Source organism: Melanotaenia boesemani, chromosome 3 (genome assembly GCF_017639745.1).
Source record: "Melanotaenia boesemani isolate fMelBoe1 chromosome 3, fMelBoe1.pri, whole genome shotgun sequence".
Taxonomy (NCBI): Eukaryota; Metazoa; Chordata; class Actinopteri; order Atheriniformes; family Melanotaeniidae; genus Melanotaenia; species Melanotaenia boesemani.
The window spans coordinates 27,118,408-27,139,369 of NC_055684.1; the positions used below are offsets into that span (position 1 = coordinate 27,118,408).

A 20,962-nucleotide genomic window follows, 5' to 3' on the forward strand; every position below is an offset into this window, starting at 1 on the left:
TATGTTCTGTCTGGGTGCTAGTTTCTTGCATTTTATCTGATTATATTTAGCTTGTTTGTTTAATTTCTTTATTTCTTTTTAAGGTTTGTTTTTAATGTTAAATGTTTCTGCTGCCTATCTGTAATGCTTTTAAGGTTTTATGTAAAGCACTTTGAATTGTCTTGTACATGAAATGTGCTATATAAAACTTGCCTTGCCTTACCTAAAATAATGTTTTGCTTTTGGTTATTTTTGTAAAACCTAGTTTCAGACTATGTGTGAAGGTGTTGTCACACACTGGTATATTTCTGTGACATATTGTATTCTTGCTCATCTGTGGCTGCCTTTTTAATGGGTGGACCCTGAATTCGAACTCAAAGTGTAACTACACCCCCTACTTCTACTACGCCTCAAAAGCACAAATCTGTCCCATTGTAGGAACATTTAATCAGAAACTATCTGAAAGAACAGAAGTCTGAAACCAGCAAATCTACACCATGTAAGTTCACATCTGTTCATATGAGTTGTTGGGCATGGTTTTTCTATGCCTGCAAAGTGAGGACCATAGACTGTATATAAAAGATGGGCAGAGCCTCCATAGTCACCCATAGGTTTTTGAAGAGCTGAATTGAAGCTCATCAAAAAACGGGTAAGATAAGCCACATTTTTAAATATGAGGTCTTTATTTGGCTCTTTATCTACCATTTACCATTTATGTGATATATTAAAACATTATAATATGGATTTCTGCTTCTGGGTATCTATTAGGAGACAGAAGACAAATATCAGATTGTGTTCAACAGGATTTTGAGCGAAGTTTATGCCATAAAGTAAGCAAAATGTCTCGTGTGTGACAAGTGATGTCGGGCTCTTATGGGTTAAATAAAATAAAATAAAAATAAAAAAAGGGAAAAGAGGAAAATTAAAAACAAATTTGTCCATTAAAACTATATTCCATCCTCTCCCAATGAGTTGGTATCCTTTGATCTATTAAGCTGAAAGTTGAAACCGCTCCACAACAGTGACATTATGTTTAAGTATGAAGCTGTATTCTTCCAAAAATGTAAGATTTTCCTTTTCTGCCCTTTTATTACTTCAAGTTATTCACTGTTTGCCTTATTTTTATTTTAATTTATTTATTTATTTATTTATTTATTTATTTATTTATTTATTTATTTATTTATTTATTTATATTATTATTATTATTATTATTATTATTATTATTATTATTATTATTATTATTTTATTTTTATTAATTTATTTTTTTGCTGACCGCACGGTTGAATGATGGTTAGCACAGCGGCCTCACAGCAAGAAGGTCGCTGGTTTGAGCCTTGGGGAGGGGTTAGTGTGGAGTTGGCATGTTCTCCCCGTACATGCGTGGGATTTAATTCGTCTCTTTAAATTCCGGCAATTGTTTTAATAACTTTCGCTATGCTGCAGCGTTATCCAGTTTTTCTTTTCTTTTCTTCTCTTTTCTTCTCTTTTCTCGTTTGTTTGTTTTTGGCAAGAAGCTATAAAAAAAAAAAAAAAAAAAAAACAAAAACAAAAAAAAACAAAAAAACAAGCAGATGTCCAAAACCCCAAAACAACAAAACCGCATGTCTTTGACAGATGGCGGCTTTGACAATCAGAGTGAATCTCAGATCACGTTAAGAGAACAGTGAGTGATTTTATGGTGCACTACGTTCGCAGACGTCGGGCTTTCTTGACGTCAGGAGAAGTCTGAGCGCACCAGCGCTGCGTACAAGCACAGCAACCACATCGCTCCCAGAGGAAAGCGGAGCACAGCGCAGCTACAGATCGCCATTTAGGTACGTTGCTTTTCAATTATAGATTGATTGAAATGCATCATCATACACCACACTTTTTCTTTTGAATGATCTGCTTGCTGCGCTTCTATGTCGTACGTCCGCAGTCTCCTGATTTCACCTAAAGACGCTGTCTACATTTGAATGCCATACCCTTGAGCGCTGCAGTAGTACATTCTGCACACCCACACCGCCTGTTCTTTCTATACATGATGATTTCATGACCACAACCAGGACTCATTTCAGTATGATGTACCGGCAAAAACCCTTTCATTTCCATGCAATCTCCCTCCTTTCTTGTCATTCACGCCCTGCAGCTGTGATGCAGAGCATGTTGCCCAACGTTACTCAGTGAGATTCAGTTTCCACTTGACTAGAGTGCTTGGAATTTATGTTTGTGTTGTTTACTTATTGTTTTTCAGCTTATTGTTTAAAGCTGCAGATGTTAAATATAGAACAGTTCCCCCAGCTGGTATCTGCCTTCACTAGTCATGCATTTGTTTTTGCAAGGATGCTCTGGTCCTTTTCCTGTCTCTGTTGGCCCCACTTTAAAGCTATTAGTTGCTATTTATTGTTGGAAGCTTACTGTCAGCAAATTGTGTGCTGTGAGTGCTGAGACCTTTGGTGCCACAAAAATCACATATTTTGTCTAATTTGTTTTGCATTATATTCCTGACCTTGCACATTTCTTCTCAACATCTTCATAATTTAGACAATTGTTTTCTCTCTCTAATGGATCCTATTTGATATAAGAATAATACTTGAGCAAATTATAGGTATGAGAGATCACAGGCATACAGAGCCAGTGTTATCTGACATTTTAGTTATCAAGAATTTAAAAATAAAACCACTAACTTGTGTTATTGTCCTTAAGTGCAGTGCAGCATATTCTTTTTGAAATTGCAGAATTAAAGCTAGAAAATGTTTAATTTCAGATGAAATGTGTTTATATCATACTAAATCGTAACAAAACTCAAACGTAACACAATCTGGGTTAAGCAACTGTCTGCTTCAACTTGTTTGGCTACATTTATCTTTACAAATAGTGATCATTAAAGATGTCAGTAGTCACTAATTGTGGTGCAATATTTCAATAAAAATGACAAGCAGTAACCCCTCTCTGTTAGAATGATGTTACAAAGAACATCAGAAGGTGGTTAAAGATTTACAGCACACATTATAAATGTTTGTTTTTCTTAAACATTAAACATCTGTAAAAGTTATTATTCAGGTTAGTAGTTTAATAATCATTTACATTTATCTCGATGATCCTCTTAAGTGAAGATTTTCAGTGCTTAATTGTATTTGCTCAGAGTCTGTTTTTTTTTGTCCCACAGTTGTAGTGTGGCGAATCCGATCAGGATGCCTCTTGGAGAGGATGGAAATGGATGGAAAAAGAAGACATCAGACATCAAGGAACATTATGACTTCAAAGAAGTGTTGGGAACGTAAGTAGCGTGTTGTTGTCAGACTAAAGATGAATGACCATCTGGTCAAATGCACTTGTGACCTCTAGATCCTCCAGAACCTTTTGATTGCCATTGTTTAAATGTGTCAGTTGTTATATTTTACATCCATCATCCATCAGGTATTCCCAGTTAATATAAGAAAAGTGGGGAAAAAGAAACACAGATGGCATTCAATGATGATATTAATATTTTCTAATTTAAGATTTCTATTACTCTGGTTCTGTCTGTCTCAATGTTAAGAACTTGACTTGTTGAAATAATCCAAAACAAACTGAATTACTGCAGATTTGGAATTTATAGATATTAAAACAAGTTTGTAGACAACGTACTCAGAGCTGAAAAGACCAGGAGGGAGTCCAGACATTTAGTGCTGCAGAATTTGAGCCTGGACTCTGAAGGTTTTGACTCTTGGCCTCTCCTGAGTGCTGACTCCACTAGTACACACACACACACACACACACACACACACACACACACACACACACACACACACACACACACACACACACACACACACACACACACACACACACCACTTTCACCACACTCACCAAATCAGCAGTCCTTTATGAAGTAACTTTTTATGGCTTGATTGGTTTTTGTAAAGCTGCAGCAAATACACAAAAACCTATAGCTTAGTCTTGGATCTATGACTTCATCATTACGTCAACTCTTCACTAAGGTTTTACTAAGACATCCTCTCTTAAAATGTAATGTGCTCTTCAGGTGATTTGTGACTGGAAAGTCACGTGTGTAACTAGGACTAAATTCCAGTTCATTCAGGTCCTGGTGTTGTGTAGTCTACCTGACTGTAGCTTACTGCGAAACATAAAGAAACTGATCCATCATTAGTCCCATACACACAATACAAAATATCCACAATACAGTATGCGTCAATGAAATCTGTCATTTTTAAAAAATATGACCTGGTTTTCTCTTGATAATTTCTCTCGTTTCTGTGGGACACAGCATTACTTTTATTTGAATGTGTGATGAATTGCACAGGTGGTGTAACAGATAAACTGGGTAATCAAAAGAAGACAACTGACTACAGAAAAGCTTGACTACCATCCAGAATCCAGAGCTGAACTTAATTTCCTGACCCTCAGATTTATTTTATTATTGCTGCATAGTCTGGAACCTAAAATACATTTTAAAATTTGATTTAATAGGATGTAATTTGTAATAGACTGTTAAATTAATCTTCATCCTACAGGGTAAAGTCATGCAGACCTCTGACTGCACTCTCCAGGGGGGACAGGACTTAGCACAGATGGTCATGGGGCACCTCTCTACTCCCAAACTGAGTACAAGTGACCCCTGCACATGTCCACCTGTGATGACATGAGTGCGCCATATGTGGCGAGGCTGTTTTCTCTCCACTTGGAATCACACCTGCTTCCCCTAGAGAGGCAGCACAGAATCAGATATTAATGACTGCAAAACTCTGGTCAACATCCAGAAAAGTGCAGCAGCACTGGGCACATTAGACTGTAGTTATTTCAAATGCTGATGAGGGTCCAGGTGTCTGTGTCTCAGAGCTGAGTATGCTTAGTGCTGCGCAGATTGACTATAGTACGCTGCAAATTTGAGAATTCATGGGTGCAGGATGCTGATTATTTCTGCTAAGACTTTATAGGAACTTTAAAACAGAGACAGCAAAGTAAAGGATGATATTACAGGTTATATAACGAGGACTGAGGGATTGCCAGGATGCCATGCTCTCTTAATTTAGGGAAAAAGAAAGGAGAAAGCACCAATAATACTCTCCCTGCTGTCACTGTAGCTGGACCGAGCAGAGGGCAGAATTAATGTGTTGACAGAAAGCTCCTTATGCTCAGAGAAAAGATTATACGGAGGCTTTATCCAGGAGTTCAGTGTGTGAAGTTAATTGATTTATGTTGAAATATTATATTCAGATCTGGTTAATCCTCACAGTTCTACATCTGTTTGGAATCCACTGTAGGACGAACTGTCCTCATGGTTGGGTTAGCAGACGAAAGAAAAAAAAAATCCTCTCTACAGTTATTATGTCGGTCTTGCTTTAAAGGCAGTTTTTCAGTTTTGTTAATTTTCATAAACCATTTTCTTCTTCGTCAATATATATTTTTATATTGAAATAAAAAGAACAAATGAAACTTTCTGTAGTTTAACTGTGAGCTACATAAATGTGAATAATAGTGCTGTTTTTTTATTTATAAAATTATTAAAACAAGTTAAGTTTTTGCTTATTTCTTCAGTTGTACAAAAGCTTAACTTGCATCTGATGATCAAGTATGAGGTTTTAAAGGTCAAATCATATTGTTAAGGTGCTAAAGTTTCTGCAAGGTCCTTAAACAAATAAAATAAAATAACCTCATTTCCAGTACAAAAGTATGTTGAGGATGATCCATCCACTGGCTATACCTGCTTAGTGTCATGCAGGGTCGCAGTGCATGGCTGGAGCCTATCCCAACTGCTATCAGGCGAGAGGCAAGGTACACCTCAGAGAGGTCACCGGCCAATCACAGCGTCAATACAGAGACATACACACTTACACTCACACTTAAACACACTTCTAGGGAGAATTTAGAATCTAGTAATCTAACATGCATGTTTTTGGACTGTGAGGCAACAGTGCTGACCACCACATCACAAAACAAGTGACGATTTATTCATTCATTCATTCATTCATTCATTCATTCATTCATTCATTCATTCGTTTGCTGAAATTTTGGACACCAGCAGCTTGTTCTAAGGGGGGGCACTTTGGTAGGACGACTAGCTGTTTAATTGCTGCTTCACAGTGAGAAGATCTCTGGTTCAAAGCTCAGCTTGGGCCTTTCTGTGGGGAGTTTCCATTTTGTCCTGCATGGGTTTCCCACAGGTGTTTTATTTTTTGTTTACTGTTCAAAATCATACATTTTGAGTGTTTGTGACTGAATGTGACTTGTCATGCTATATAACAGTGTTTCCCAATCCAGGTCCTCGGGGCCCCCTGCCCTGCATGTTTTAGATGTAACCCTACTTTAACACCTGAATTACATGAATGGCTCATTTACAGGCTGCAAAGAACTTGATGAAGAAGTTCATCTTTACCTACAGGAACTCCCCACCCCTCACACCTCCTCACAAACCCTCCGTACAACCACAAACACCCTCTAAATTCCCCAAACCAAGCTTTGTAGCATGGGTGATCGGGCCTTTTCAGTTGGTGCCCCAAGACTGTGGAACACCCTACCAGACCACCTGAGAAGTCTACAGTCTTTAGAAGTTTTTAAGCAAAACTTGAAAACCTTCCTTTTTAAAAAAGCCTTCTGCTAAATAGTTTTTTTTTTTCTGTAAGCACTTTGAGATTACTGCAATATAAAGCGCTATACAAATAATTTTATTATTATTATTGTTATTAATAATAATTTGAATCAAGTGTGTTGGAGTAGGAACACATCTAAGACATGCAGGGCAGGGGGTCCTGGGGACCCGGATTGGGAAACACTACTATATAAAATGAATTAAACCGTCCAGCTCTGCCTCCCTGGCCCCACACTCATTCAAAATGGGCTGATGTGGAGTGGAAAAATTCATCAACAAAAAAAATATTTTTTTATTATTTATCTACAGCAACTTCTTGTTTTCATTCTCATTTAAGATAATATCCTAACTTTTTCATAAAGAAAGTTGTAACTTTGAGTTTTTTGTTAAAGGGAGGGAAGCCACTCACTTTTCACTGCAGCTGCACTGTTATGCAGTCTAATTACCACAAGTGTTAGCTTCTGTAGTGTGTCAGTCTGTCACTAACGTCAACAACATGGATGTCTTTTTCTTTTACAGTTTGTATAAATTGTTAATGACACAGCTTAATCTAATGTGTTTATACTGTAAATGAAAAGGAAGGAAGACTGTGTAAGTTTTGATATGGAGCATGAACTCCCTGTAGGCTGGCAGCTTATCTGACTGGGACTCTTGATAGAGTGTAATTACAGAAAGAAATCATTTTAGACCATAAAACATCACTGAAACAAGTTTAAGTTTAAACTTCCCCAGAAGAGTATTTCTTGGATGTATTGCTAATGATTAACTCTTCTTTTTGATGGCCCTGCTTTGAAACAAAGAACTTGAATAATGCATAGTGTGTTGTATGTAGAAAGCAACAACAACAGGTTTACCTGGTTGCATGTTATGTTATGTTAATCAGCGATTCAATATTCAAAAGATATTTGGGATACATTATGATGGAGGAATATGTAACAGAAAAGGAGGGTATTTAATTTTTTTTACCTTTTTAAAAGAAAATAGCTTTAAAATATGGGATAGGTCAATTTTAAGAGCTACTTGAGCATTTCAGGTGGATAATTAACATAAACTTTGTGACTGTGCAGAACTGAACACTGCTGGAAAGCCCTCGTTCGTCTGTGAAGAACAGCATTGGAGTTAAGAGGTTTGACCTACTCATGAGCTTAGTGGAGTGGATGGAGGACATTCAGTGGTAAAATTGTTAGTGGATTGGGAGATCGGTAGAATTAGATTATTCTGTATGTCCATACATCTGCGCTACTATTTTTCTCTGCCTTAAAATCCACACATCCACAAGAGCACACACAGGATGGATTAGGCTAAAAAGGGAAACCTTTTTCAGGTGGAACTTGAAAGCATGTTGGGCTCAAGGGGAGTGTTTGTATCAGGTGAGATCAATAGGCTGATGGATGCTTGTAGTTTTTTGCAACAGGTCCAAAGGGCCTTATTATTCCTGAGCGATTGTCTATATCTGTGAGACAAAAATATTCTGAACAGTATTTGTTATTGCAGCAAACATTTCTTTCTTTAAGTGACAGCCAGACCTTTTCATGAACATGTAGAAGCTGTGTACTGTTTTGTCTTCTGATAGCACTGTGTTGTTGTCTTTTCAAGTCCAAGAAATGCACTAAATTAATGCATGTATTTAATAACTCTGATCATATTATTTAACTCTGTATATTCACCATAAACTGCATCAAAAGTGTATTATCTGCTATTAGATGTGGAGTGTTAATGGAATACCACTGATTAGATGCTGATTTCAAAACATCTGTGGATCCAGTGGATTCCTGTTTCTTCAATGTCTGTCATATAGCTGCTAAATGGTCCTGCCTAGTCCCATAAAACATCACTAATGACACGTTAACTCGAGCCTCATGTAATTAGTTTGTATTTTGAAGTTTTTGTGAAATGATATTCTGCTTATAAGCAAAGCATATTGAATATATTGTTTTATTTTTTTTTCTGGTCATTATTACATAATTAGCTATATTAAATCAGTCTGATATGTGAGTTGTTTGTACCACAATTTCATAGAAATAGGCTCTTAAGATGCATACTTTTATGTATGTATAGCAGAGGCACACTGGTCATACTTAAAACTCCATGAGTGTTTCATGGCAATTTGAAAATGCGTGAATCAATATTTGTCCTTATAGGCAGCTGAGATTACTGTGTTTTTACCAACTTGTATGTGTATGCACGCATGTGAAAGTGTGTGAGACAGAGAAAGCGTGTCATGCTGTGCTGCATGTGTTCATGTGGTGCTGATGGCTTGAGGCAGACATCATCAGTCTGCTATCTATCTATTTAATTTATCTATATAAATGCCCCAATCAGACATTGGGCTTATTCATGTGCACAAAAACAGCTGAGCTGACAGCTGCATCAGCTATGAGTCTTGAGACCAATGACTCATGTAAAACTTTGTTTAATTTTGAGCAGCAAGTTAAAATACGAGCCAGAATTGTTTATTGGCGTTAAATTGATTTCTGTGGTCGGTTGCAGGCAGAAAATAGACACTATGTTTAAATCCATGAGACTTGACAGCATCATACACCTCTCATTTATCCAGATTTCACGAGTGTCCAGTATTACTGTAAGATGTGCACATTAGTTCTTCACAAAATCTCATTAGTTCAGTGTAACAACTAGAGTAGCTTTATCTCCTCCTCTACGCTTCTCTCCCAAACCCGTTGAGAGCCCACCCCTACTATGTCTCCAAGGAGAAATGAGCAACTGGATGGTTAATTACAGTGTGTCTCATGGCAACAGAGGAAAAATGTGTGTGTGTGTCTATACATCCATGAACATCCTTTTCCAGCTTTCTCATTTACCCACAGTCATTCTGTCACTCACTGTTAGGGAAATGATGCAGTTGTGTTTTCATTCTACTCATCTTTTTAACCATCAGTCCATTTCCTTCAGCCACACAAACACTTTTGCATCTGCGGTTATTCTTTGTTTGTTTACATTTCTCTCAGTTAATGTTTGAGTAATAAAATCTTTTAGGGTGTATTTGTTTGTATTGTGAGGATTTATTGTTATGTAGGGTTATTTTTATCTCTAGGAAAAATGATAATATAAAAGTATCAGCTGTTTGACTTTCCTTTTTGTGATTATTTTTTTTTAAAGATTATTTGTTTCTGCAGCCTAATGACAGTCTTGTATTACTGTATTTGAATGCAGCTTATTCACTGAAACACACAGATCTTCATCACTGCACCAAAAACAATAATCAGTAGGGTAAAAGAAAGCTACACTAAAACACAAAATTATACCTAACTTGCTGTTAGCTGAGAATATGGGATATTTCAGTCCTTTAGTTAGTTTATTCAGTCTCTATGCTACAATATACTAATCAACACCATCAGCAAAGAAGCCGGCCGATATTATTTTTGATCAAAGCACATGATAAATAAATACAGTACATTTTCTTTGCTGAAGAAACTATATTTCAATGAACTTGATGGTTTTCTTTAAAATGTCTCATATTAGTCATCACCTTCAGGATTCCACCTTCTTTACGATTCTTAGCTTGAGTACACAATCAAGAGGTAACAAACTTTTAGTTCAGTTTTTGACTCTTATGAAGCCCAGACTATAAATGCTGCAAACCTACAATAAATACATTAGGATGCTTTTATGGGTCGATGAGAACCAGAGCTTTATGTGATTTGTTCTGAGAATATTTTAGGACATTTTAGAAATGAAATTGGAGACGTGTGTAAGAACTGACTCTTTATTTGGCAGCTTCATGGTGAAGTTTGAAGAGAAAGTTTTACTGTTTTCTACAGTTTTGTGCTGCACTGGTTTGTTGAGTGCATGATGGTAACTGTACAATTCCATCTTAGACATAACCAGAGTTATGTGAAGTATTTCTTTCTTTCTCTTCTAAAGATGATCATAAGCTGAAGACTTATGAAGCAAACTTCAGAAGTCTTCTGCTCATTTTCACCCTGTGAAAAGAGATAATTTCTATCTTTTCACAGGGTTGCTTTAAGCGCTAACACTGTAACTTAAGACTGAAGAATAAAAGAAGTTATCCCATATGCAAATTCTGGATAAAATTTAACTTGAGTGTTGATAATATATTATGTTTGGAGTGTCAGTGCTGTTCCTCACACATGGAAAAGATCCCTGTGGTTACTTACAATGTTCATGGACTCAGGCCTCCTCCTGAGCTCCCTCCCACGCTCCTGTGGGTAGACTGTGTAAATACACACTATTCTCCCTCTCATCATTACCAGACCATAATCCATAATGCAGTCTAGTCTTCTTCAGATACAGCCACACTACATTTACTCTATCTATTATTGAAGGAATTAAAAATAGTTTCTTTTATAAAGTAACTGCTATTGCAATATCTGTTGTTTCACCTTCTGAGCCTTTTCTCAGATGCCAAAAAAAAAAACACTTAGTAATGTCACCACTTTGAATTATTCATTTGAACAGCACTCACTCACCAACACACATGCACACACCATGCCATACAAGATGGTTAAATGCAATGAATCACAATATCAGAAGTCGTAGCTGAAAAACAGTTTTTAGAAGATTGCAAAAATGTCAAATGTCCAAATGAATTTGTGTGGAGATCAATCAAAAACCTTTGTAGGGAAAAGATATTTATAATCTCAGCATTCAGTTATTGCTTTCTTCAGTGTAGCAATTTCAAGGTATTGTGAGCTTTAGCTTAAGAGGACAGAGTACTGCTTTTGCTTTCTAATCTTTTCCATTTTGCTCAAAACTCCCACATGTTTTTTCATTCCCTGTCTCGTGTCCATTTATTTTTCAGGGGTGCATTCTCGGAGGTGGTTCTAGCAGAGGAGAAGAGGACTCAGAGGCTGGTGGCCATCAAGTGCATCCCCAAGAAAGCCTTGGAAGGCAAAGAGAACAACATTGAAAATGAGATCGCAGTCCTCCACAGGTGAAGTCACTGAAGTTACTTGCGATGCATCAGCATCTCATGACAGTGCATGTGCAGATGCAGAATAGGGTCAACTAAAGCCATGACTAAATACATGGTGTCAGTAGAAACAGTAGGATTGTGCACCGGAAATGTCAGGAGTAAAGAAGATAGACCTATTTTTAGTGTCCCTGTTGCCAGGGCAACAGCACACAGAGGCGGAGATGGTGTGGAGTTCCCCGCAGCAGTGTGCTGAAGAAAGAGAAAGAGACATAGAGGGGTGGAGAAGCTGAGACGGGATGGGGGGAGGGTATGATAGAGGGAGAGCACGATATAGAAGAATGGGGGGAGTGGATTTGGGGTAAATATTTAAAGTAGCAGTGAAATAAATATGAGAAAGTAAAAAACTGTTTAAAGTATCATATGAGAAAAAGAGAGGGGGATTCTCTCATTCTGCTAAAAGCCATATTTGCTCCTCTCAGCTGCTGCTGTGTTAGTGACGGCTCATATGCTCTCAACTTGACTCGAGATCCAAGAGAGATGCTCATCCATCTGTTGGCCACTCAGTCCAAATCTATTTTTTTTCCTATGAGTAAGACTGACATTTCTTTCTAGCATAATAACTGTTCTTTTTCAGGGGTAATGTACCTTTCATTGACATGTGATAATCTTTCTAAAGTTCTGTTGTGTTTAATCTCAGTTTTCGGATCATTTTGTAGCTTTTTGGGGAAAAGTGTTTGTTCAGTCTTATTCTATTTTTACCCTTTCCATACCGAAGAGAGAGCGGAGCTGTGCTAATATGAACTGTGGCGCAAGAATGCCATCTTGTGACAAACAGTAAGCATTAGACTGATGTGGTTCACCTCAGAATAATTTCTGTCATGCGTCTTCCTCAGAATCAAGCACCCCAACATTGTTTCCCTGGAGGACATCTTTGAGAGCACATCCCATCTATATCTTGTCATGCAACTGTGAGTTTCCCTTTCTTATTATATGAAAGGTCCACATTTCTCAAACAGCTGTGAAATAGCTGCAGAACATTTTATTTTATTTCTTCAATCAATTGCCTGAAAATGAATTGACATCAGCTTTTCAAGCATATCTGCTAAACATGTTCTGATTCAAGTCTCTTGATTATGAGGATTTGCTGCATCAGTGAATAGATTAAACCACTAAAACTAATGTGAGATCAAATTAAAATTACATTTAGAAGTTTGGGTTTTTTTTTGTGTAAATGATCCTCTATGCCTTTAATAACTAATTTTACAGTTTTGCCTCTTTTTAGCATTTGGGAATCTTTTAATATGCAAATTAGCCAATCACCTGTAGCCCTTTGCTCTGTACCAGTCAAAAATTTGGACATCCTTCCATTAAATCTAATGGGTAAGGGTGTTTAAACTTTTGACTGGCAGTGAAAGGAGTTCTGGTCTGCTGATCAACTGTGCAAGTGTCTGCCTTTTCCTATGTGTTGTCAGGAGCAAAACACGAACTGTAATCTGACATGTTTGCCCTTGTCAGATCAGAATGTTGTGGCAAAGCTTTTCAGTCCCAGATACATCAAAACCTTTGCCCACCTTCTTCCAGAACAAAGTTACATTTCTCATGTTGGAGAGGGATTTTACTGAGGTTCTCATCCAGTTTCACAAGAAAATATGAGTCCCAGCAGTCCATATATATATAACACAGAACCACACCACATGTTTACCAGAAAGACACCCACACACATGAAACAGAAAGAAGACAGATGATCACGATGAGTGGAGAAACAAGTGCATGTAGCCTTTGGTGGGACAATCACATCTGTCTGCATTGCTGTCTGCTAACAAACCAGAAGTTTTAAACCACATCACAAAAAAAACAACAAAAAAAACAAACAAACAAACAAACAAACAAAAAAAACAAGGTGATAACATTTGCATTAAGAATATCAAAATACTTTATAGGTTGAAGCAACACAAGTACAGGGGGAGACACTTTTAGGACAATATTCATTAACATAACTGTTAAACAATAAATGAAATATATATATATATATATATATATATATATATATATATATAAAATTGAATTTTAAAACATGCTTCTTTGAAGTTCAGTTTCAAAAGGGAGAAAATTACCAATATTTTTCTAAACTCTATTTTTGTTGTGATTTGAATTGGTAGGGTGTCTGGTGGTGAGCTGTTTGACAGGATCGTGGAGAAAGGTTTCTACACAGAGAGAGATGCCAGCCAGCTTATCCATCAGATCTTGGATGCTGTCAAGTATCTCCATGATATGGGGATAGTCCACAGAGACCTGAAGGTATTTCAGTTCAGGGAACACAGAAATGATACAGCTCACTCTGCCTTGCATATGACCTTTGTTGTTTCATTTTTAAAACTTCTTGTCTTTGCAGCCAGAAAATTTGCTGTATTATAGTATGGAAGAAGACTCCAAGATTATGATCAGTGACTTTGGACTGTCAAAGATTGAGGGAACGGGGAGTGTCATGTCCACGGCCTGTGGTACTCCAGGTTACGTTGGTAAGGATCTATTTCTCTGCAGACAGAATCTCTTCATCTTCTCTCTCTTTCATGAAAGCTCCTTCAACTGAAATCTCCTCTTTATGCACTCTGCTGTGAGAGGCTCTTTGATCCACTACTAAGTCAATTGCAAGTGTTTCACAAGTGCTCTCTTTCTGTTTAACGTAACCTGCTGGATCACATGGTATTACTAACAGGTCAAGACTACTTGAATTCGCCCTCACTGCTGTTGTGTGTCATATCTTTTCAGCTTTGTGAATATGTGCCGTGTGTTTTTTTTTACAGCTCCTGAGGTGCTTGCTCAAAAACCGTACAGTAAAGCAGTGGATTGTTGGTCCATAGGAGTTATCTCTTACATTCTGTAAGTTGGATTTTATGCATTTCTGAAAAGCAGTAAAATAATCTTTTTACAAACCTGAACATGGTCCAATATTATTCCACAGGCTATGTGGATATCCTCCGTTTTACGATGAAAATGACGCCAAGTTATTTGAGCAGATTCTAAAGGCAGAATATGAATTTGACTCTCCATACTGGGATGACATCTCAGATTCAGGTACTGCTAAAATACTCATTACCCGTACAACAATGATATATAACAAGTGTTTTAAAAAAAAAAAAAATTCCTTAATAATATGAACTTCAAATTTGTTGGCAGCCAAAGACTTCATCTGTCACATGATGGAAAAAGACCCTTTGAAAAGATACACATGTGAGCAGGCCCTGCTGCATCCATGGTAGGAAAGTCACAGTAATTTCTACACAGCATGAACAGTAAATATCACTTATTCCTGTTTTATATGGCTAGGAATAGTTCAGGAAATAATGCCAAACATTTACTTATTTGAATTTTTCAGATATAATGAAATTTTATGTGTTCCATATTACTATTCAATAAATATATTTTAGTTAAAAACAACAACAAAAAAAACATACTATGTCCCTTGGTACTCTTGTATATTTTGAGTATTTGTAGACAACATGGTAATTTGTATTTATTTAAGTTAATTAAATAAATTCTACTATCTACTATCAAACTATCAATTTTTTGTTTGTTTAGTCATGCATCCGAGGAGCCCAGGGAAACATGTCCATTGCTTCTTCTATGGGCATCTAGTGTCAAATAAATATTTTATTACTTAAGAACTAACGTTAAGCCCCCAGAAAACTGTACCATGTCCCTATAATTCTACAACTTGCAGGATATGTGGTGACACAGCTCTGGACAAGAACATCCATGAATCCGTCAGCGCACAAATCAGGAAGAACTTTGCCAAAAGTAAATGGAAGGTGAGTGAGCAATTTGTTGAGGAATCAGAACCAAGTTCATGCTGTGTTCATTTTCCTCTCTCAGTAGTTATCAGACATATGGTTTCATTTAGAAGTCAAAGCAGAAGTTTAATTTAAATGTCCTTGTCAAACTTTTAACCCTTAAGGCAGATGGTCTTAAAGTCAGGTGACTCAAGAAATGTGCCATCGTGCACGATGTCTCGAACGATGACAATCCCACTGTTGAACTTCGCTTTGTGGCAAGAGTGTTTGACTTTGGCTTTATGTTTCTTAGCTACATGCACCTTTACCAAATGTAATCAGAATAGATAGATATCTTTAGCCAAAGTTCTGCTGGATAGAAGACCTGTTCTCTTGGCAAAGATGGTACAGTTCAACTAAGTTTCTTTTTATTCATGTTGGTTTTTTTCACCAGTATAATCTTCTTTTACTATCAACTTTGTACCAGTTCCAATTAAACCCTTAGCATGAAAATAAATAAATATATAAATACATACATACATACATACATACATACATACATACATACATACATACACTTAAAGTAACATGTTTTTTGGAAAATGAAACAAAGGTTTCTAAGCTAACCTTAACTATTATATAACTGGATTTCATTTTTTGGCAAATGCTTCAGTTATATGTTATTATTCTATTACTGTTTAATCGCCAAGTAAAGACTTTGGAAGACTGTATTGCATAAAATCAATATAATTCCAAATATGCCTCTTTTCTGTATATAAACTGAGGTTACACTCAAAGGCATTTTAAGTAACTCTGTAAATCGTGACAAAAACATACAATTGTGACAAAGTTTTGCTCCAAAACATTGAATAAAATATTTGTACTCATATTAAAGAATCAATAAATTTTATTTCTTTGCTGTTAGAGTGTAACGCAAATGACTTTACCTCAGAAACATGAAACAAAGTTAAAAGAAATCACTGAAATAGTTTGACTTGTCTTGTTGCATGACGAACGAATACAAATGTGCTTGGAGAGCAGTACAGTCAAAGGTGTATGTTTTTATTTTTCGCTTTCCTTTATCTCCCTGCAGCAAGCATTTAATGCCACGGCAGTTGTGCGCCACATGCGGAGGTTGCAGCTGGGCACAAGTCTTGAGGGACCCAGTCAGATTACTCCTACCAGCCCCTGCCATGGACATCTGCTCCCAGAGGAGGAGGTGGAAGAAGAAGATGATGAGCTAGGGAATGAAGAGGAGGAGAGCTGTAAGTTAGCGTTTTACAAATAGACAAATACAGCTTCAGAGTTGCTCATGTTATCTGTATTTGATTAGATACTTAATGTTGTACTGTAGGATTGGACATCAAGCCAAGTTGTCATGACGACTAGAAGACTTCTACTTTTTTATGCCAAGTCTTTGCTTTAGTTGGTTTTATAAGCATTTGGACAGTGACACAGTTTCCATAATTTTGTTTCTCATTGTGTGCCACCACCATGGATTTAAAAAGAATCTCTTAAGCTGTGTTTGATGTGTAGATTTGCAGCATTGATTCAGGGGATTTAATCAAATTATACTGCATTAACTGTTTAAGACCTACAGCTTGTCTTTACAAAGTATCTTGAAAGCTCAAAACTAATTAAAAAAAAAACTAACAATTAGAAATATAAGGACTATGTGTGATACCTGAATGCAAATAATTTGGCAGCAATGAAACCGCCTCCGCCGTGTTTGACAGATGATGAGGTGTGATTCATTACAAAATGTTACATATGCATTTAAATAACTTTTTTTTTTGTACACATGTGTGCAGCTTGTGCTTATTTTTTTCATGGCACCCAATACGTCTACCAGAGTAATGTATTTCAGCTCTTTTTTTTCATTTTGTACCTTCATTCATACTCTTTGCAGAAGGAATATGATTTGTCACCCAGTTAGCTACAAAATGGAGATTTCTGACATGCAGTGAACTTTGTCAGTGGATGAATTTGAAGGCAAGCCATGATCTTATCCTAACCTGAAGTTATTTGTTTTTAAGTGTCTAAATCTTTCCAAATGACCTAGACTCCTGAACCTAAAAGCAAATTAAGCTCACATGTGAATGTAGAGATAGTTTTGTGTGATTGTTCATTATGCAAGCTTCTCTTGGAATGCAGCTATATAGTGCCCCCATACAGAAAGGGATAAAGCTTCCTGTGTTTATTTTGCAGTTTCATTTTTGTCACCTCATAATGTGCCAAGGGTTGAGGACTTCAGTCAACACTGTCTACTCAGTACTCTGAATATGACATTCAGATGGACAAAAGGTGGACATGGGGTCACATGAAACCATGATTTATATCCCTTAGTGAAAGAAGGATCTCAAGTTCTTTGTGATGAGGATGAAAAAGACCATTTAAGCTGTCATTAGCATTGTTTCCTTGGAGCAGTCCATGTCAACAGACTTTTAAGACTTCTTCTGCAGTTACTATGTGTGTTGGAGATGCTCTCAAAGGCTGGAAATGGGAAAGAGGGGTCAAAGGGGACCACTGTTTATCAGTCATGCTGGTTTCATGCATGCACTGGAGCACTAAAATATTCTAGAGGTTTTCTGGATGAATTAAATGTGCTAATGCAAATGTCTGCATCACTCACTCTGTATTTCTTGCAGGGTTAAAGAGATAGGATTACTTTTACACATTTCTGAGAGATCGTGTTGACAAAAAAACTTAAATAACTGAAGGCATTAAGAAGTTCATACTTCCTGCCCCTTGTAACTCTGCTGCTACATGTATTAGAACAACAACCATACTTTAAAATATAATAAAACTATGCTCTAACATCCAGTGTCCCACTATGAGGATGGTCGCCGTGGAAGTAACGAGGGCAGCACAGATCGGGACAGCCTGAGGAGTTGCACCTACTGCTGCAGGCCAACCAGCCGCATCTGAGCACAGCCTACTGTTGTCATGGTGACGTTGTATCCCAGGAGCACCCAAAGCCCATCCACCCAGTCTGGCCAGGAATGCAGAGCAGATATCAGGCAGTCTCCACCAGAGAACATCCACAGCCTGAAGGCCCCTTCTACAGTGTGGGCAATACACACTGTAAGTCTTTGTTACACCACGATTAAAGACATGCTTTAACCCCAAAAGGGTATGCAAGGCTGTTTTAAGCACACAGATGGTCTTGTATTTATAAAAGGGTCTAACCTCAATTAAACCCCCGCTAGCAAAACATGCAGTTGGTCTTTGTGCAGACGTAGCAGAGTATGACCATTTTGCAGTGTGAACATTACAACTCATTCAGGGTGTTTGTTTCAGGAGAAATGTAAGCTTCTGAAGCTTGAATCAATGATTAGGATTAAAAAGATTTTTTTTTTTTTTTCATTTTTTTTTTTTTTTGCCCTTCCATCATCTGTCACATCTACCTCTAACCATAGTTATTGTGTGTCTATATCCACCTTAATCACACACACTACGTTACTGGCAGCTTTTTCCAGAAATCTGGCCAGACAGGTCACAAAGAAAACACTCTTTAAAGGGAATCAGTGCTGAAAGCTACTCCTGCATGTTTTTATCCTCTTTACCCATTAATGTGACCCTGGTCACTGATCACGTAGCTGAATATAATCCCTGTCACAGTGTGTCTTTACTTTTAATTCAATCTGTCCATTTACCTCTTACTGATCAAACTTTTTTCTTATATTGTGATTTAAATGTTTCTGTCTTTTTTTTTTTAGAATAAACTATAAATAGGAACTCCTTTTGTTTAAAGCCTTTCAGAAAGGAAGATACTTGAAAGTAGCAGGTGATTCTGGGGGTTATGGACTCTATATTCTGGCTCAGACTGGGATTTTGAAGGATGGTTCTGACCTGAAGTATCTGCATGCCTCATCTTGGGGAAATCATTGAAATGTATGAATATCAAAAGGAGATTATTTTGTTTGTTTGTTTGTTTTATGGCTGTTCTGTTACCAGAGGCTCAAACTGAGATCCCAATATGTCTGCATATCCATTGGCTCCCATCTTGTCAAGAGGATTGATTAGAGGAGAAATAATATTAATAAACCACCCTGTTTTTGGAAGGAAACCTTCATAACATGCTCATCCTCATTGTTCTGTTTATGAGAAGTGACTAAATATCCGCCAGCTGTCAGTATCTGGTTCTGGCTCAGGTCCGGCTCATGCAGAGCCGGAGGGATCTCAGTCTGGGTCTGCTCTGTGCTGTGCACCTTTTAGTGGAAGAAGTTTTGGTCTACTGTTTGCATGACCTGGTTAAATATGTTTACATGAATGATGATGAATTAGTATAAACACACATGATTATTATTACTCTGTTGTATTGAAAAAAAAGATGTAATACTGTAATTTTGAGCTATATAATGTGAAGTGAGTAACACCAGAAGTAATGTTGGTGACAAAATACAACACGGCACAGTGGACTTCTCATTTGCATTGACTATGATGGCCAAGTCTCTATCTGAGTGACATTTCTCCTGTTCTGTGTTTATTAATAACTCTGTTTTCCTTGCTTGCTTTGTCTTTTGATATTCACTCGCTAGAGAAGGAGAAAAAAACAAAGAAATAAAAAAAACAAAACAAAACAAAATAAAAAAACATATCAGCCACAGAGCAAAATATATAAAAAAATGTCAGGGTGCTGGAAGCATTATTCGTCTGCACACTTAACATCAGTCCTCCTGAGCGAAAGACCTCCACAACTTAAGCCATACAGAGAAATGATTATGTTTTATAACAGATTATGATAGGTCATATTTTTGTCATGTATGACTCAATTAAAGAATGACTATGATTCTACAATAGATTTAATACAGATAAAAGTATTAACTACAACTACATGGACAAATTCGATTTCCCTGATCTTGATATTAATCATTTTGTGCCATTATAAAAGCAAAGTATACCATAACTGATTCAATTCTTCTCATTACTTTGAAAATCTGCTCCACCAATCCATCCACCTGGGTTGATATTTTGTTGCACCTGTAATCACTGAAACATGCTGGTCCACAGTAGAGGAAAAAGAGGGCAATCACTCTGGATTTACATGACTGTAATTGTGGAAAATATGCAAACTGTGTTTGAAGGGCTTCATGTTAACTGTGTGATAGCCATTATTGATGACTTTGATAACCTGGCTATTTTATGTTTGGAAATTACCTTTTGTTGAACCTTTCCTGGGATTTGTTTCCACTTGGCTGTTTTTTTAAAAGCTTCTCTTACCCATTACAAACACATCTAAATGCATAAAGAAAGACACACACACACACACACACACACACACACACACACACACACACACACACACACACACATAAAAGCATGTATGTATGTATGAATGCATGTACACACACATATCTATATATATCGATAGATAGATAAATGATAGATAGATAGATAGATAGATGTGTATGTATATGCATACATACATACATACATACATACATACAGATATAGATATAAATATAAATACAAGTATATATTGTATATCCTTTTTTGTAAAAGCTGTTTTGAGCTACAAATGTATAGATGCAATGCATCATGGGTTATTGATAAAGATGTATGAAAATAAAATTTGTACCCACAGAGATATAACTGCAGGAAAAGAAATAAAACTTCCTTGTCTATGCATTGTGTGTGCTGTCATAACAAAATAATTTTTAGATGCACGTTAAACAGGAAGTGCAGCCGTTTATGGAACTGATAGTTTCAGTGCATATAGGTAACTTATTTTAAATGTATACAAGT

The 20,962-nt window shown here is 36.8% G+C and overlaps 1 protein-coding gene across 2 annotated transcripts; it reads left to right on the plus strand.

Moving 5' to 3' along the window:
• Window positions 1-1,702: 1,702 nt before the first annotated feature.
• camk1a (calcium/calmodulin-dependent protein kinase Ia) lies at window positions 1,703-20,538 on the plus strand. 2 transcript variants are annotated; one of them, XM_041981608.1, is made up of 12 exons: window positions 1,703-1,793; window positions 3,128-3,238; window positions 11,331-11,462; window positions 12,338-12,412; window positions 13,604-13,742; window positions 13,837-13,963; window positions 14,249-14,324; window positions 14,407-14,519; window positions 14,622-14,700; window positions 15,166-15,253; window positions 16,308-16,479; window positions 18,039-20,538. In XM_041981608.1, exons 2-12 carry the CDS (start codon window positions 3,153-3,155, stop codon window positions 18,140-18,142), a joined length of 1,191 nt encoding a protein of 396 aa, XP_041837542.1. In that variant the 5' UTR covers window positions 1,703-1,793; window positions 3,128-3,152; the 3' UTR covers window positions 18,143-20,538. The 2 variants fall into 2 exon arrangements, with proteins under 2 accessions (XP_041837542.1, XP_041837543.1); XM_041981609.1 differs by lacking the exon at window positions 18,039-20,538 and adding an exon at window positions 16,569-17,295.
• The last annotated feature ends 424 nt before the right edge of the window (window positions 20,539-20,962 follow it).

Coding starts and splice junctions, on each gene's coding strand:
- camk1a (XM_041981608.1), top strand. CDS start 3,153: ATGCCTCTTGGAGAGGATGGAAATGGATGGAAAAAGAAGACATCAGAC. Junction 13,743..13,836: donor TAGTCCACAGAGACCTGAAG/GTATTTCAGTTC, acceptor TTGTCTTTGCAG/CCAGAAAATTTGCTGTATTA. Junction 13,964..14,248: donor TGGTACTCCAGGTTACGTTG/GTAAGGATCTAT, acceptor TTTTTTTTACAG/CTCCTGAGGTGCTTGCTCAA.